Below are 17136 nucleotides of genomic sequence, written 5' to 3'. Positions count from 1 at the left end.
TGTTTTATTTGATGAATCCTTTAGCGTTTTCATTTATGAAAATGCCCGAAACATGTTTCGCCTGCGCAAACAGAATGCGAGTGTGCAATAAAATTCCATTACAGCAATGGCCTGACTTAAAAACTTGGCCGAAAAAAGAAGGCGACGATGAAATTTAGTTGCATGCAGCCCCGCATCCAGCCCCTCAAGCTTTGAGCCAAAAAAGAAAACATAAAGAAGAGCCGAAGGAGCAGGAGCAAGTGTATTAAAAGCCCGCAGACATTTTCCTTGTACGTGAGTGCAACGTATGCGTGTTCGGGCTGGTATGCGCAGGAGTGTGGGTGTGGCAGGGTCCTTGCATATTTTATGAGACTTGGCAAAGCATTTAACAACACACAAGTACACACACCCACAGACAGCGGCAAACTCATTACTTGAATTTATTTAGCACTTAAACCAAATGTTTCATTCGCCCCAGCCGGCTGATTTGGTGGCTCATATCCGTACATTTCCGGTTCAGGATGCTCCTGAAACTTTGAAAGCCACTTGTCCTGATGCAACTACTACTCCCGGCCTAAGGATCAACGACTCGAAAGCGATGGGTGGGCTTCTTGAGGATCCCGGCGGGTGAAGAGAACGCTGGCCACTCCGGCATCTCCACTTGGTCCACCAGGGCTCGCTTTATCTGCTGCAGCGGCTTCGTCCTCAGCGGACAGACCGGCAACTGGGGGCAGTACTTGGTCTTGGGATGGACATAGCCGCAGCGTACGCAGATGTCCTCGGTGGTGTTCAGCAGCCACTCGTTTTTGGCACACGCCTCGATGGATCCCTGAGACAAGATATCCTGGCTGCTCTCCCAGGCCAAGAGAGTCGTGGAAGGTGGTTGCGGGACCTCCACTGGAACACCGCAACGTGGACACTTTTCATAGTAATTGGAATTGCAAGGTTCTTTTAGACACACGCAACCTAAACATTCCGTTGGCTCCCCGAAGTCACTAATCTTCTGCTGACGACAAGTCTTCCTGGGCGAGTAGAACAACTCCTCAGTGGGCCGAAGCTGACGCCGCTGTCTCTTCGTGGTATCCCTAACAGCATATGTGGTCTGAGGCTTCTTCCTAGTCTGCTTGATCTTCAAGGGCTTCTCCACAGGAGAGCCTTTGTGCCTCTGTATTTTCTTGGGATGCCTGGTAGTCAGTTTATCATCCTTATCGATCTCTTGATTTTGCTCATTGATCTGGGATGGAAAGACACTATGAAGGTTATCGAAAAATCTATTTGGAAGTGGATTGCGTACCTTAAACATAAGCGTATGATCGTTCAGTATGGTCTGAAGATTCTTGGCCGAATATCGCGTCTCGGCCTCCCGGATATTTTCCTCCTCACTGGGGGCCACATCCCAGTTGGATCTGTTGCTGTATGTCGAATGGGAACTGAATCGGCGGGAGAAACTAGGATAGGCTAGCAATCTTCGGCGACGCTCCTCCCTGACGAGACGCGCGGCTAATAGTTCCTGTTCAATTATTTTCTTGAACATCAAGTCATCCATCACCTGGTGTCGACGGTGAGGTGTCCCCAATCCCTGGGAATGGCTATCGCTTTCATCCGGCTGAGGCTCGTGTTGAGCCACTGATTTACTTTTCTTTAGGGTACGCTTTGTCAAGAGATGGTCGACCTTCAGATGCGAATGGTCCTTTTTCGGGATGGCGATCACTTTGTTTTCCGAATCGCGTGGCGGTATTAGGCGGGGCAGGGCCTTTTTTGCCAAATTTAATTCATTGAGGATGCTCTTTAGGTACTCCATGTACTTGTTGCCCAAAATCTTTTTGCTGTCCTCCTGGCTGACACCCCGGGCAGCCAAATCGTTGTAAAGATCTTGCAGGTCTTTCCACATCTCGTGCTTGCCCACCACTTTCATGAGTTCATTGGTGTCCGCCACATAGTCCATGATGGTGTTATTCTCGATTATATCCTTGAGGAACTTCTGCAGTCGCCGGAACTTATAATCTGTGCTCATGTCCTCCACACGGAATCTGCTCTGCTCGGCTAATTCCAGCTCCAGTGGGGGAATTGAATCCAAGGTTTCCCGGGTGTTGTCTCTCTCCCATTTATCCAAATCCATAAATTCTTGAGGAAACTCAGAATTTTTTAGTGACTCCCTAAGCGCCTCTTTGGACGTCACTTTGGTAACCTGTTTAGCTTGACTTTTGGCCATATGTGTGACCATATCAATCACCGGAACCCTGCTAGGGTCCACGGGTGCCCTCGCTCTCGGCTTGTAGCCGATCTGCCCCCGGATTCCATCGCCAATTCTGTTTCCAATTTGTTGACCAATCCTGTAGCTTTCACTGCTTCCAGCATCATCATCTGAACCACGCAAGTGTATGGGAATATTGGTGGATGGCTTGGCAATGATGGCTTGCCCTTTTCTACCAATGGATAGGGACAAACGGCCCTTCACAGGTCGGCGCTTTAAGGACCCCCGGGGCTTACGATCGCGAAAAGATCTACGAAGACTGCCCCGGGGATCATCGGACAAAATGATTTCCTTGACCGATTCACTGAACGATGCGACAGATAGTTGGGTATCTCGGCTCAAAACAGACGGACTAGTTTCGACATATTGTCGTCGTTTCAATTTTCTCAATCTTCTGGCCATGTATTCAGTTCCCGTATCGGATACGGTTGGCGAAGAGCTGGGTTTCTCCTCGCTTTCAATAGATCCTTTCGTTTTTCTTTGTTTATGGTGGTAATCCCTCTCCAAATCTGTTATGTCAGAGTCGAAATCGCCGCTTTGAACAATTGTTTCATGTGGCGGACCATAGCTAATTTTCCTTTTCTTCTTCCAACCATGGCCGACACCGGAGGTAGCACTACTAGAATGCTTTGGCTTTCTATGGTCCGCATGGAATCTTTCACGAAACTCCTCCAGCCTGGCCTCCATACTGGATATCTTTTGGGGCCTTCGTCTTTTCCTCAGCCTGATCACCTTCTTCTGCAGTATTGTGGCCTTCGCCCCGACAAGGGTGTCGGCACTAGTTGCCCTGTTGATCTTTCTCTTATGATGTCGACCCCTCCGACTTTTGCCAGAACCTCTTGCCGGGTTCTCGGCGTTTATCGACTGCAGTTGGTTTAATAGTCGCTGCAGCGCGTCTAGCGATGGCTTCTTTGAGGGGTGACTTTTTTTTTCTTTGAATCTTGGATAGGATTTTCGTAAACTTTGTTTGCTTTGGAAAACATTTAGAGACGATTTAAATGTAACCATTGGCGGAAGAGAGTAAAGCTTTCTATGTGCTAAGCTCTTTTTATGTCTTAAATGATCGGGATTAAATGAGCAATCTGTATCGCTTTTATGCGATAGAGTCCCGTGGCTTGGGTATGACTTGGGTTTCTTTTGAAGGACTTCGGCATCCCAGAACTTTGAAAAGTCTTGAATCTTTTCATCAGCTGGAAACTTGCGACGCCGTCGCGTCTTCCTCCTAGCATTGTAGGTTACCTTGAAGTCTGGTATTTCAAAATCCTCGATATCCCCGACGGATCTCCGAAGCTTCGCTTTTCCCAATTTCAGTGGCTTCCCGTGCAGATGGGTCAGATACTCTCGGACCTCCACCGCCTCCATCTCCCAGATGTTGTCTTGACCCTTCAGAAGGGGATGCATTTCGGAACTCTTCTGCCATTTTCTCACCGCCCTGGCCAGTCGTTTGATGCACTGATCAACCATGTGCTGAGGCCTTCTCCGTTTCTTGAGCTGCTTCCGCAGCATGTAGAGTCGCTGTTGCAGCTGCAGCTCCAGTTGCTCCTGCTGGCTAATCTGGCGGCGCTGCTGCCTCAAGGTCCTCGACCAGCTTTGTAGCCACCGCCTGTACATCCTTAGCAAGGCGCCTAGCGATTGGCGCGCCCGCTCCCGGCGCTCCTCCTCCGCTTCCATCTCTCGAGACTCGATCGAGCTCTGGACGCGACGCAGGAGCTGCTCCCGGATGCGGCGCATCAGCTCCAGGCGCCGTCTGGCCCGGCGCTTCTGCCGTCTCACCTCCTTGCTCTTCCGCTTGATTTGCCTCCGCAACATCGTTATCTGGGTGCTGCGATGGAGCAGGGGATACTGCATCTCTAACTATTCGGTTTTTTATTTTTTCAATGCAAATAAAAAAATAATAATTAACGAATTAAAAAGAAGCAAACAACAAAGCTACGATATGGTTGTCACTTTCAGTAATTTAGAAATATTTATATTTCTTTTACTTTGTTTTATATAAAAGGCTATTACTTCCATAATTTTAATTGAAAATTATAAATAATATTTATGCTTCCGCAATCCTCTTAAATCCCCTAAAAATAAAAAATCACCCATCAATTAATTTCAGGGGACTTTCTAGCAGTAACACCTCTTATCAGGAATGTGAACCACCTGTTCCAACGGGGACTCCACTTCCCAGGCAGTTCATCTTGCACTGATAAGGCATTCGATTTCGCAGAGATTTCGCATTGTAAATCCCTTTCATAATTCGAGGGAATCACTAGCACCAAGATATGATTGCTATATAAGGCAGAATCGATTCGAATTCAGCATCCACATTCAAAACAGTCATCCCAAGTCAATCAGCAAAGGCAAAACATCTCAGCAGAATGAGCAAACTGGTTTCTTTATTTGTGGTCACGATTTGTGTGTTTGCGTCTTTTGCGGCGGCGATCCCTGAAGGTCCGTATTTCCAACCACTGATCTATTATCCACCTCCACCGGTCTCCACCCAGCCCATCCGGGTGCGTCGCCAGGTGCTGGGCGGGTCCTTGACCTCCAATCCCAGTGGCGGAGCCGATGCCAGGTTGGACTTGACCAAGGCGATAGGAACTCCGCAGCACAACCTGGTGGGCCAAGTGTTTGCGGCTGGTAATACCCAGACCGGAGGTCCTGTTTCCACTCCAGTTACCAGTGGAGCTACCTTGGGTTACAACAAGTGAGTTTAGCAAACTATGGCTATGATATACATATTAAATTATCCTTTTGTTCACAGTCATGGTCATGGCCTGGAACTCACAAAAACCCATACCCCTGGAGTTCGCGACAGCTTCCAGCAGACGGCCACCGCCAATCTGTTCAACAACGGAGTCCACAACCTGGATGCCAAGGCCTTTGCTTCCCAAAATCAGCTTGCCAATGGCTTCAAGTTCGACAGGAATGGAGCTGGCTTGGATTACTCGCATATTGGTGGCCATGGAGCCAGCTTGACGCACAGCAACATTCCCGGACTGGGCAAGCAGCTGGAACTCGGAGGACGAGCCAACCTCTGGCAGTCCCAGGACCGCAACACCAGGCTGGACCTCAGCGGAACGGCCTCGAAATGGACTAGTGGACCTTTCAAGGGGCAGTCAGATCTGGGCGGTAATCTGGGACTTTCCCATTACTTTGGCTAATATTGGAAAGCTTTTCCTATTTATTCAAATTTTTTTATAATTTCAATATTTAAAAAAAACAGTTTACTAAATAACGAAGTCAATTTTTATTAATAAAAATCAAAAATCATTCAAAGAAACAAACCGAAAAGTAATTATAAATTCAAAGTAAGCTAACGACCAACAATTTCCTTGGCCTGCTGCTCACCGGCTTCCTTGAAAAGTTCGGCAGTTTTCAGCAATTTTATAAACCTAGGCGAGTACTCTGGGTTCACGTTCTTCTCCAGGCCCCCGTCCAGACTCGTCTGCTTGAGGATTTCCTGCAAGCGGGCATTCCTTTGGACGCGCTCCGCCGTGTCAGCCATTTTTCGCAGATAGACCAAGTCCATGAGAAGTTCGTCCCGCACTCCGGACGCCGCCTGTTGGTCCTCGGCGGGCAACTCCTCGTATTGCCGCAACAACTTCTTGACAATCTTGGACTTCTGACTGATCTTGCTGGGATCCAGCAAACGCACATCTTGGCTAAAATCTTCAGCCAGACTCCGCATGGAACTTTGCCGCTTTTCGCGGCATTTCTGTTGCTCCTCCGAGGTTTTCAGAATCAGTTTGTAGAACTCCAATAGATCGGGTCTCAAGGGGATGCATGACCTCTGGCGCACTTGCTGGTCGATTATATCACTAATAGCCACCATGGTGTCCCGGACCATAGTCTCCGTTTGCTTAAGATACTGTTCGTTCTTGTTGTTACGAATTTGATAGAAATTCTTGGGTCGCTTGTTCAGACACTTGCGATTTCTTTCAAGGACCCCCAGGAGGCGATCCATTCCAGGATCGTTTTCCACAGCGTCGAAAACGGCAGCCACAATATCCTCGGATGTCTTGCCCGTGAGGAGTTTTTGGAAGCTCTCGGACATGGGCTTATCCTCAGAGTCATTATGATGGCCCCGATGGCTGTCGGAAAATACATTTTAAATAAATTTCAATTTTTCGAAATCTAACGAAAACCTACCATTTTGTTTCATCTTTGGCAGGTGGTTCCGCTGAAGCCTCCTTGCACGTTTCCTTTGGATTAGCCTTCACCTTTTCCTTGTTCCTCCTGGGCCACTTTATTAGGGGCTTTTTGCGGTGACCATCTGAGTCACTCTCCTTTTCGTTCAAGTCCCCGTAATCCTCCTCTTTCGACTCCTCCCCCGTCTCACGGATGTGTCGCTCATCCTTGACTTGGATGTGCAAATCCTGACCAGAGTCAGACCTTAGGTTAGCCTCGTCCCTGTAGCCGGGCTGCAAGTTGATGGAGCCATTGCCGAAGAACTGCTTGGTCTTGGGATTGCCGCAGACATTGGCGTTGATGGAGACGTTCAGTTTCATGATATCGGGACCAGTGCAGCAGGCACCTTCGTGGCAACCTTCTTGGCTTCCCTGGGAAGGGGAGGAGGAAGGGGAAGGTGTGGTGACCGGGACACAGTTGGGACTGATGGTCGCACAAGGATCACCGACAATGGGAGAGTTCTTGAGCTTGAAGGGTCCAAAGTACCGATGGACTCCAAAGGTCTTGGAGGACGGCGAAAATAGGGTCTTGCTAGAAAACACTGGCGATGGAACGGCTGGCGTTGGAGTTTGTGCCACGGGCATCGGTGGTGGCTGGACTTTTTGCAGTTTCTGCAGTTCATTAAAAAAGTGTGTTAAATTAAAACTGGCCTTGAAATTGGAGGTCGCTTCGTTTGGATGACGTTGCAAGCTTGGTTCTGCCTGTGTTTGAGGTTGTTGTTGCTGCTGGGGCTGTTGCTCTTTCGGCTCTTGTTGCTGCTGCTGTTGCACTGGTTGCTGCTGCTGTTGCACTGGTTGCTGCTGTTGTTGCACTGATTGCTGCTGCTGTTGCACTGGTTGCTGCTGCTGTGGAACGGTCTCTTGTTGTTGCAATGGCTGCTGTTGAGTTTGCTGTTGCTGCTGTGAAACTTGCTGCTGTTGCTGCTGCGGCACTTGCTGCTGATGCTGCACAGGCTGTGGCAACGCTAATGGTTGCACAAGCTGCAATTTCGGCAAATGTACTTTCTGGAGCTGCAGTTGCGGGAGCTGCTGCTGGAGCATCGGCACCTGAACAACCTGAACATTTGGCCGCCGATGCATCATGGGCACCATGTTTCTTGAATGATCATAGATGTGCGCCACATCTTCCTCATGGGCGGCCCTTTCTCTCTCGTCGTAATGCTCCTCCGGCTGATGCATGGGCTTGGCTCCGACACTATCCCCGACGTCTGGAGTCAGCATGCCATTGCCAAGCTCCCCGAAGTGCACCCGGTTTCCATTGTGGTCCTCGAAGTCATCCAGCAGTTGGGCAGTGCGTTTGGCCACCACGTGTTGCTCTGGTTTTGGCTCTGATTGCTGGCCGGGATTAGCAGGCGGGCCCTCCTTTGCGTCCAAGGATCTCCTTGAACGCCGCTGTCGACGGGAAAACCTGCGATATCGCTGACTCTCCGATTGCCTCTTGCCTCGATTCATGTCCAAGGAGATCTCATTGGCCAGGAGCTTGACTACCGCATCAGGGTTTACCTTCGGAACGGCAGGCACACTCTCCTGAACGTCTCGTTTGTGGGCTTCCGGGCTGTCCCGCGGAACCTTGATCGCAGGCTCCTGCATTTTCAACTTGAGGTTGACTTTGAGAACATTATCCGCCTTATCGCACACAGCTCCAACTTTGGAGGACTTTCCCACTTTGGAGGCCAGTTCCTGGTCGCTATCGGGGCTCTCTTCGTTTTCGGAACTCAGACTAGCTGTATCGGAAATTTCGCGTTTTGTTGGAGACTCTGCTTCCGGCTTTATATCGGCCATTTCCAGGGCATCGTCCTTGAGTTTGTCCTCCAGGGGCATTTCACGATTAACATGGATGTTTTCATCGCCTTTCAGGGCCATGGTCAATGCTTCAGGTTCTAGTTTGGTTTCTGCGTTTGTCAAGTGCTCTTCACTCAGCTTGACCTCCTCTGGAGTCTCCTCAAGCTTAATATCCTTCTGGGATTCCTTGAGTTTGGGGCTGGAATCGAGAGCACTTTCGCCTCCCTTGACTTCCACTAAGCCCACTTTGGCATCTTCGTCATGGTCCAAGGCCTTCTGATCTTCTTCGGCCTCTAGATTCGATGTCAGCAAGGATGGTTCCCTCTTAACCCGTTCCAAGTCCAGTGGCATTCGATTGCTCCTTTCGTACTCCAGAACATTGGGCATCTGTCGCTGGTTGAGGGAATGGAAGCGATCGTATTGCGGCAGCCGGAAATCATAACTATGAGGCGCATCCATCAGGGGATTGGGACCAGCATTGCTCTGCATGTACTCGAAGCCCTCGAACTGAGGACTGCCAGGACTGATGCGACGAACCTCCTCGTCACCCTCCTGTTCCACACCAAAGTACGGCTGACGCTGCGTCTCATCCAGCTCCCTGCGGCGAATCATATTGTCTACTATGTGGTTTCGATGGATGTCCATCAGGCTGTTACTGGGCAGCGAGGGACCCAGGCCCTTGAGCATCAAGCGACTGCTGGTCTTCAGCTTGATCTCATTCATAGGATTGAAGCCGGATATGGAGCTGCGCTTCTTCGGTTTGAGATTCTGGGAGCTCTCTTTTTCGTCCAGCGCATTGGCGAAAGGCTTGGCCGCCTTCATGGCCTTCTCGGAGGCCTCCTGCTCTATTTTGGATAGCTTATAGTTGGCCTCGTGCTCCAGCTTGTCGGGTGGCATATGCGGAAAGGCCAAGCGACTCAAGGTTCTCTCGTAGACGCCCTCCGGCACGGGGGCATCCCCGTATTCGGGCAACTTTATAATCGATATTTGACCCTTTTCACGCAGCTCCTGGTCCACCTTCTTCTTTTGGGCATCATTGTTCTCCTGGTCATTCAGGATTTGGTGAACCTGCTTCAGCTTGATGTCCAGCCGGGTAAGACCGCCCTCGTCCGATCGGAAAGGATACTTGGTCACCTCGAACTTCTGTATCACCGTGTCGGGAGGCATCTCTTTGTACTTCATCTTCACCTTGCCGATTTCTGTGCTGGCCATGGCCTTGGCATGCTGGTCTATGATCTCCTTGGCCTTGGATTTGGACTTTGTCGATCGTTCCTCCTTTAGACCCTCGTTTTCTTCCGGCATCTGCTCCACTGCCTTGCCCTTGGCCATGTTGGCTTGGATTTCGCGAAACCAGGCATCCGCCGCCTCTTGCAAGGATCGCTCGTTCTCCGCCTCAGAGGACGTGTTCTCGCTGCCGCCGGCAAAGTTGGCCAACATATCATCGATGGAGTTCCGTCTTTCCCGGGTTTGCAACTTTTCGCCAGCATCCTGATCCTGCAGGTCTCCTGAATAGGAGGACTTTAGCTCCTGCAGCTCACCACGAGCCTTTTCCACCGCCCGGCTGAAGCTACTTAGCTTATTGTTCTCCTCGGCGGGAAGGATCAGGTCCTGCTTGGGCTGCGCAGACTGCAAGTCAGTGCCGGATCCGGACTTAGAGCCACTGAGCACCATCAGTGCCCACCAGAGCTGTAGGAAAATCATCCTGGTCTCGGGTTCTAGTTTTTATTTGATCGCTTGGAGAAGTGTGGAAAGTCGGAAAGTACTTGATTGGAATACTTTTCCCCTAAAATATCATCAAAAACGTTTTTCTTAAAATTATTTATTAAATTCTGTTACCAGATTGTTTAAAGAATGTGTATTTTGTTGAGACTGGGAGTTGAGTTTTGCCATTTTCTGGCTGGCAACAGGTGTCTGCCGCACAACTTTGACAATGTGGACCGATAAGAGTTGCAATGTCACCCAGTGCCACACCCCTCTGGCCGTTCGCCCAGGTCCTGGAGAAGCTGCTACTGCATTGTGTCAAGTTTTTGCACACGTACGACGACTGCGCCGGCGGCTTCCGACAGCTGTTTAACATGAAATGTCCTTTGTATCCCCACACACACAGTCGAATGGGTAAAAATGATTTCAACACCCAACCACCTTAAACCCACGCTCCACCCACCAGTCAGAAAGTATTGTTTCCACGCCCATGTAAATCAGATTTTTGTTTTATACCAAAAGTTTTCGAAGCACTGAATCAGTTCGGAATGGAAATGGAAATGGTGTGGAGATGTGCACCGACAATAACATTTCCTATTTCCTCTTGCCAGTGTCTGTACTGTGAGTGTGTGTGGATGTGGGTCTGGATGTGGTGGGTGTGTTATCCTGCCCGTTGTCAATGCCAAAGTCAGCACAATACGCGGCTCGAAATAATTGAAAATAATCAAACATTCAGTGAGAGCAACTGCAGCATCCACAGCAACTAATGTAATTAGCGGGCACAGAGCTCATTCGCGTTTGATTAAAACTTTTCCCACCCAACTTGGGGAAAGCCAGCCCCAGGTCCACCCTTTCCCCATAAGCCAGTTGGAAAACACAATGCATTGGATGTGTGAATAAACCCATTGTGGGTGCTGTTAGTTCTGAATACACTCATGAATCCATAAGACTAACCGCGTTTTTTGATTGCCAGTTTTTAGTTTTCCCAGGATTCGATTGTGTTTTCTTCAAGTTTAGAACTTTATTCAACAATGAAACTGGCTTTTGTATTTCTAGTAATCATATTAACTAAGAAACTTCTCAAACTAGCTGAGGCTTAAAATTAAATTGGAGAAAATATCCTTCTTTTATGACTAGATTTTCCATTTAAATTCTGTGATTAGTCTGACATTTCCCCGGCGAAGAATTTGCGATTAATGCCACACAAAATGCGTCAAGCCTGGCTGGCCAATAAACAATATTGCGATAATTTTACGGGCCGCAATGTAATTAAATTACTTAGCCAGTCGCGATGGCAGGTTCCCCGGCGGGATATGCACTGCCGCGATATGCACTGCATAAATCCTTTTAACAAGCCCGCCAAGTGCCAAACAGAGCCCGCTGCTGATATCCTGGATGTACTATATGTACGCAAAGTACACGAGGCTGGGCACTGGGGGCATATTTCCATAAAGCCACCACAGCAACCGCTGTCAATATGCGGATTAACGCATCAATTACACGGACAAGGCCACAGGCGAGGGCGGGGACAGGACAGGACTCTGGCAGGGCAGGATACGGCAAAAATTCCCCCTCCGGACTATCAACGGCTAGCTGTTGCTTGCAGCGACAAAAATTTCATTTCGCCGGGTAATTTAATTAATTGCAGAATTTCACAATCAGGCCGAAAGCTGGTAAAAACAATTTGAATTCCGGCTTTCCGGCGACATCCGTGCGAGTCGTCATAATCCCCGATTCTAGTAATGGCCATTCGCATTTATGATCTGAATGAAGTGCAAATTCAAACCATTGCCCACATCCCGGACACTGGGTAACTAAATTAATTCGATAATTGACTGCCATACCAGCTACCTAGCCCCCGAAGCCCCCTAGCCCTCTGGCCATGCAGTGACTGAATTCATTGTCATCCCTTCCGGCCGACGTCTCCTGGCCAGGGCCAACTGTTGAGGCCATGGCCGTGACGCTGACTTGCCTCCAATTCCTCGGATGTTGCTCGTTTACTTTTTTATGGGCGGCGCACACAGAAAACATAAAAACGTCTGTTGCGTGTTGCATATGGAAAATTGCCAAAAGTTGGACCCAAAAGGCAACGGAAAAAATTTTGCGAGCCAACAAACGAAAGAAGTCGCAAAAGGAAATGTTGCAAAGTAGTAAAGGCCAGGCTAATGGCAATGGAATGACAGCCGGAAAAAGGAGTACCCGACACACAGAAGGGGACAGAGGGACAGACGGATGGACGGACGGACGGACAGGAAAACATGTTCAAGAGACCAAAAGCCAGAATCAAGAAGTAAGCTAGCAAGGAGGCAAGTAGGCAAGGAGCAAGATGCCAGGATCCCAGAGAACAGGATGGACAGGAAGTTTTTATAGTTGTGCAAGTGCATGTGATTGCTTTATGGGCTACAAATGAAGTTGCCAGCACGTCCGCGTCCGGCTGTCATTTAGTTAATTATAAGCAATTAGCAGCGGATGCTGCCAGCTGGGAATTAAATATTAAATGCCTAAATGCATTTATTGCATATTATTGGTGGTTTATGCGTTCCTTGCGAGTCAAGTGTCTTTTAAGTTTCTAAATAGAAGAATTAGGTTTTAAAAAGGTTTCTAAAAGATAAATTATTCAAAGTCGATTTAAGGCTATAAAGCAAAATAAAATACATATAAGGATAATAAAAAGGAACTTCTGTTATATGTATTTATCTTAATGGCGATGGAAAGATCTCGATGACATCGCCTTCAAGCTCTTATCGATTAATTATCCCAAATCTTGTTTTGCAATAGTGACCATCGCTAAAATTTTTTACTGCGGGTACAAATCTGGTATAAAACCTATTCCTACGGGGCTGGATAGCTTGTATGGCAGTCAATTATGTCTAAAACAAAATGCAGGAGTGTCTTAGGTGTACCCTATAACTACCACACCAAGTCACATTCTGTAGGCGCACTGTTGCCGCTAAATAAAAATATTAAGTATCCGCCCAGTTGCCTACATATGTATTGCATATCGCTGAAGTCGGCAGTCCACGCAGGTGATAAACCGGATGCTGTAGTATACTAATTATACAATTTGTATGTTTCATGAGATTACCTTGACCAGTTCGTTTATTAAAAGTATACCTAACAAAACTTTTTTTCAAATAAAATGTGAAAAATATTACGTATACGCACTGATTCTATCTCGTTTGTATAAATGTAATCATGAATTAATATTATTTCTTTATCAAAATTTTTAAGAAAAGTAATGAAAAGTAATTAAAGATCAAATACATCTGAGAATGGCGTATAGACTTAAAGTAACACCAAGCCCAAGTATATCTCCCGGCTGAATCCTGGGCTACCTGGTGCGTAATAAAATAAACCATTTTACTGTTTGTTGACTCATTTGAGAATTGTCTGTCTGCCTCGCTGCGTATGGGAATCGGGTGGAAACAACTGCAACTAGATACGGTGGGAATACCGAGATGCGGAGCATCGCTGGCCCTGGATGCGGAGGTAAAGACAGGCGTTTCTCTTCTGGCGAAAAGAAAGCAAGAGTCAGTGTCGGCGGCATTAATTTGTGCTATTGCCTGGAGCCGCAAAATGAAGGTGAAGAGATGTGTGGCAGGAGGAGGAGAAAAAGGAGGCGATACTGGTACCAGGGACCGACCTCAAGGCAACGCGTAAGCAGATGAAGACGGTGTTGATGATGATTCCAGGATGCTCCGGCAGTCAGCTACCAAAAGGAGCTGCAACGTTTGTGGCCATGATAAAAATTGCATGAGGTTGCAGTTGGTACTTTAGTGCTGTTTCCCAACGCCTGTTGCCTTGGTGTTTATACACGGAAAATAATTAAATAAATTAAATAATTTTAATAATATTTTAAACAAGATATTATCTTAGAATAGTTTTTAAAAAATATATCATGCTTAAGAAAATATAAATGGTATACCTGCCACCCTTTTTTGTGAGTGCATTCCTTTTCCTGAAGCAGACGCGCTGAAAAAGCTATGTTCTTCGGCCAGTCAGACGCGTTCCCAAGTTGCAGTCAAATTTTCATTTTTCCACTCACGTATTTCGATTAAATTCTCATTTTGGTCATAATTTTCCAGTTTTTACGTTGGCCTCGGCATTAAATTGCAACTTGGCTCTCAGGGACGGATGTGCGCCGCCTCCACGCCCCCGAACACAGGACCCAACCTTAACCCATGACGGTTGGCTCTCCAGTCGGTTAGGTTCTTTATGGACGTTGCGTATCGAAGGCATCAAGTTCTCTGTCGGCGAATACATTTAGAAAATTAAAAGTTTTCCAGGCCGACTACAGTGCTGTCGTCCTCGGAGATGCTGTATCGCGCAGATACAGTATCTGCAATTGTTTGCCGCGCTTTTGCTCCGTCCCTATCGCTATCTGCCGCTTCCATAAATCAATTTGCAACGCGCAACTTTTATTATGGCTGCATAAATCCGTTAACAAAGCTCGGCCACCTGATGCTGGCATGTAGGAATGTGCCTGGCTAATTTTGTGGCACGCACACTTGGCTTATTCCCAATGAGCATTGAACAATGTCAGAGGGGGCAGCCACAGATACGGATACATAGCGACAGTTATAGCTTAGTCGGACAAAAAAAACTTTTTCGTTCGCGTAATAAATTGATAAATAGTCCAACTATAATAGTGTATATATATCAAGGATAGAAAACATATAGAGATGAGGCATCTGGGGTGTGCATATCTGTGCAGCTGCCAAGTATGCAACAGTTTTGGATTGCCGCAAAATGCAGCATACTCCCCGGCGGCAGAAACTATTGAAATATGGCTTAGAACAATCGCAGTTGACAGGGATTTGGATTAGAATCGATTTGGCTTAAGCTTTGGCCCTTCAGAGGAGCAGAAAAAGTAACTTTCCAAAAATATTTAAAATACGTCTCACGCCCTTATCTGACGCTCAAATGGACACTTCTAATCCCAGCCAAAAGGATGTTTTGTCAAACAGTCCAGTCAATCAAAAGTAAACATTTCAGCCGGGCTGTACCGTGATCTATCTCCCGAGTCCTTCACAATTTCAGCATAATTCACGCGAACTCCGTCCGTCTGTTGTTTTTCGATTATGTCGCATTGTCTTGGCTTCAAGTTTTTCTGTGTTTTTGGAGGTGGGGAGTGGGGGCAGGTGGGGGATAGCCAAGCTGGCCATACAACTTGGGATGTTGCCTGAAAATATTACAGCGATTCCTACTTATGCCTCAATTCGTTTGCCTTGTCACGGCGAATGCACAAAAAGGGGCAAAAGGATATGGCGGGAGTGGCGCGAATGGAGCCGAGTGGGTGCGGGTGGAGATGAGCGACATGACAAAGGGGCAACAAAAAGGACACCCAGCGCATCCTTGGACTCTCGTGCATCACAAAACATGACATGGCACGAGCCATTTCGTTTGTTTTTTCTATTCCCATTTTACAGCAGCTCCGCCATCCGTCCGTCGCGACGGTCCCTTCGTCCTTTGGCCAAACAAATTTTTTTTTTTTGTGCCTGTGCTTTCCCTGAGTAAAATATTATGTTACCCAACAGGACAAAAGAAAAGGACGAAACTTTCCGCCATTCGCTATTGTTATTGCTCCTCCGCCTCGGGCCGCAAAAAAAATGCTAAAACGAAATGAAATGAGTGCGGAATTTGAAACTTATTTAAATGCAATTTCTATAAACAAATTTAGCGAGCATTATGCATATGCAGGGCGAGGAGCACACAAGCAATTCATTAAGCGGTCGCCGCCACACAAATCGCAAATACAAAATAGAAAATTACTGACAAAATGCTGTCCGACAGTTTACGAGCCGCAGACACTGTATATGGTACGCTATGTCCTGGCAGGAGCATATTTACAACTTTCAAATGCTTCATTTTATTGGTCTCGAAATGAACAAATGGCGCACAAGCCGCAAGCACTGAGGAAAACCAGAGGGTCTAAGTAAAATTTCAAAAATATGTAGAAATATTTTTAAATATAAATATAGTATTTCCAAACAAAGCTCTTTTTTGGTGGAATTTTTAAGGGGAGAGTTCTTAAAATTACTTTGAAATCTAATATGCAGACGTTCATTCTTTTTTTAAATATTTCTGTAATGTTTCTGATCTTTCATAAGTTTTATATAAATATTTTAAAAACATTACTTGACAATGTATTATTTTCAAGTCTAAAAGGCGGATATATGTACATACATACATATTTCAAAATGTTGATGTACTGTTTCTAAAACTATAAAAGTTTTCAATTAAAACATTTTTATATGGTTCTTTTGAAAGATTTCGCACCGGGTGCGATATTTCCTATACAAGTATATACCGTATTTTGTAAATAAATATTAAACAAATAAATAAATAAACTGATAATGAAACTCTTATCATCTTCAAGCCTATACTTAAGTCACGTTTTCTATAAATTGGAAACTCTATTTTTCCCAGTGCTATTTCCCCAATTCGGTTGTTGGAAAATTTTTGCATAATTTATGTGAAAAACGAACGGCGGCCACACACGAAGAACTGAGAGCTTGGAAGGCAACAAGGATAGAAAAAACAACGCAGGAGCACACGGCCAACTGATTTAAATGCAATTGCATTGAAGTATGTAGTAGTCAACGGGAGGAGGAGGGGTGGAATGAAGCGAAGGATATAGAGACATCCTGGGCACGTGCACAGGAGATAGGAGGCAAGGACCGGCGGGCAACCTCAAGCATCCCAGGGTGGGACAGGCAATTTCTTTTCATTTGGCCGAAAAGGTGTTGAGATGCACCACCCGTCATGGCCAAAAGCCAGGAGCTTCTAGCCAGGCGGTGGCTTGGCCACAAGTGTCGTCTATTTGTCGCCGGGCGTCCAGTGGGGATCCAGTGGGGAAAGACAAACAACCGACAAATTTTGTGCATTCTTGAAATTGTTCAAATTTATGTGACACGCTGCGCCAATTGATCAGATTAAATAAACATGAGTTGCCACAACGGAACGAGTTTGGTTTTTGGTCAGAAGACAATGCATGCGACAGTCTGTATTCAAATGGGAATCGCCTTGAGGTGGTCCAAACAGTGGCTTCTAGCTAAGAGGGAAACAAAACTAGGGAGATGCAGAGAAAAGAGAGAGTTACTAATATAAAACAGTTCCCTTTAGGCCTTGTTCACTGCCCCTTTACAAAGACACCTTCTTACCCCAGGTAACCCAAGTCTGTGGCTAAAAGCCTTTCCCATTGATTGGTGAAACAAATACTTTTTGGCCAACTCCATCTTC

At 46.8% G+C, this 17136-nt stretch overlaps 3 protein-coding genes across 3 annotated transcripts; 1 reads left to right on the top strand and 2 right to left on the bottom strand.

Moving 5' to 3' along the window:
- Positions 1-241: 241 nt before the first annotated feature.
- On the bottom strand, positions 242-4180 carry LOC108121314 (myosin-2 heavy chain). Its single transcript, XM_017235353.3, has 2 exons — positions 1274-4180; positions 242-1213 (listed from the first exon to the last, which is right to left on the bottom strand). Exons 1-2 carry the CDS (start codon positions 4079-4081, stop codon positions 554-556), a joined length of 3468 nt encoding a protein of 1155 aa, XP_017090842.2. The 5' UTR covers positions 4082-4180; the 3' UTR covers positions 242-553.
- A 40-nt stretch (positions 4181-4220) lies between these two features.
- Positions 4221-5474, top strand: AttC (Attacin-C). Its single transcript, XM_017235354.3, has 2 exons — positions 4221-4928; positions 4986-5474. The coding sequence occupies exons 1-2, from the start codon at positions 4600-4602 to the stop codon at positions 5383-5385; spliced, it is 729 nt and encodes a 242-aa protein (XP_017090843.2). The 5' UTR covers positions 4221-4599; the 3' UTR covers positions 5386-5474.
- Positions 5454-9965, bottom strand: LOC108121218 (uncharacterized). The gene is made up of 2 exons (XM_070278052.1): positions 6374-9965; positions 5454-6315 (listed from the first exon to the last, which is right to left on the bottom strand). The coding sequence occupies exons 1-2, from the start codon at positions 9892-9894 to the stop codon at positions 5538-5540; spliced, it is 4299 nt and encodes a 1432-aa protein (XP_070134153.1). The 5' UTR covers positions 9895-9965; the 3' UTR covers positions 5454-5537.
- Positions 9966-17136: the final 7171 nt, after the last annotated feature.

This window comes from Drosophila bipectinata, chromosome 2R, assembly GCF_030179905.1.
Source record: "Drosophila bipectinata strain 14024-0381.07 chromosome 2R, DbipHiC1v2, whole genome shotgun sequence".
NCBI classification, from domain to species: Eukaryota; Metazoa; Arthropoda; class Insecta; order Diptera; family Drosophilidae; genus Drosophila; species Drosophila bipectinata.
Note: the sequence above shows the minus strand (reverse complement) of the source record. Positions and strands in the feature narration are given on the sequence as shown.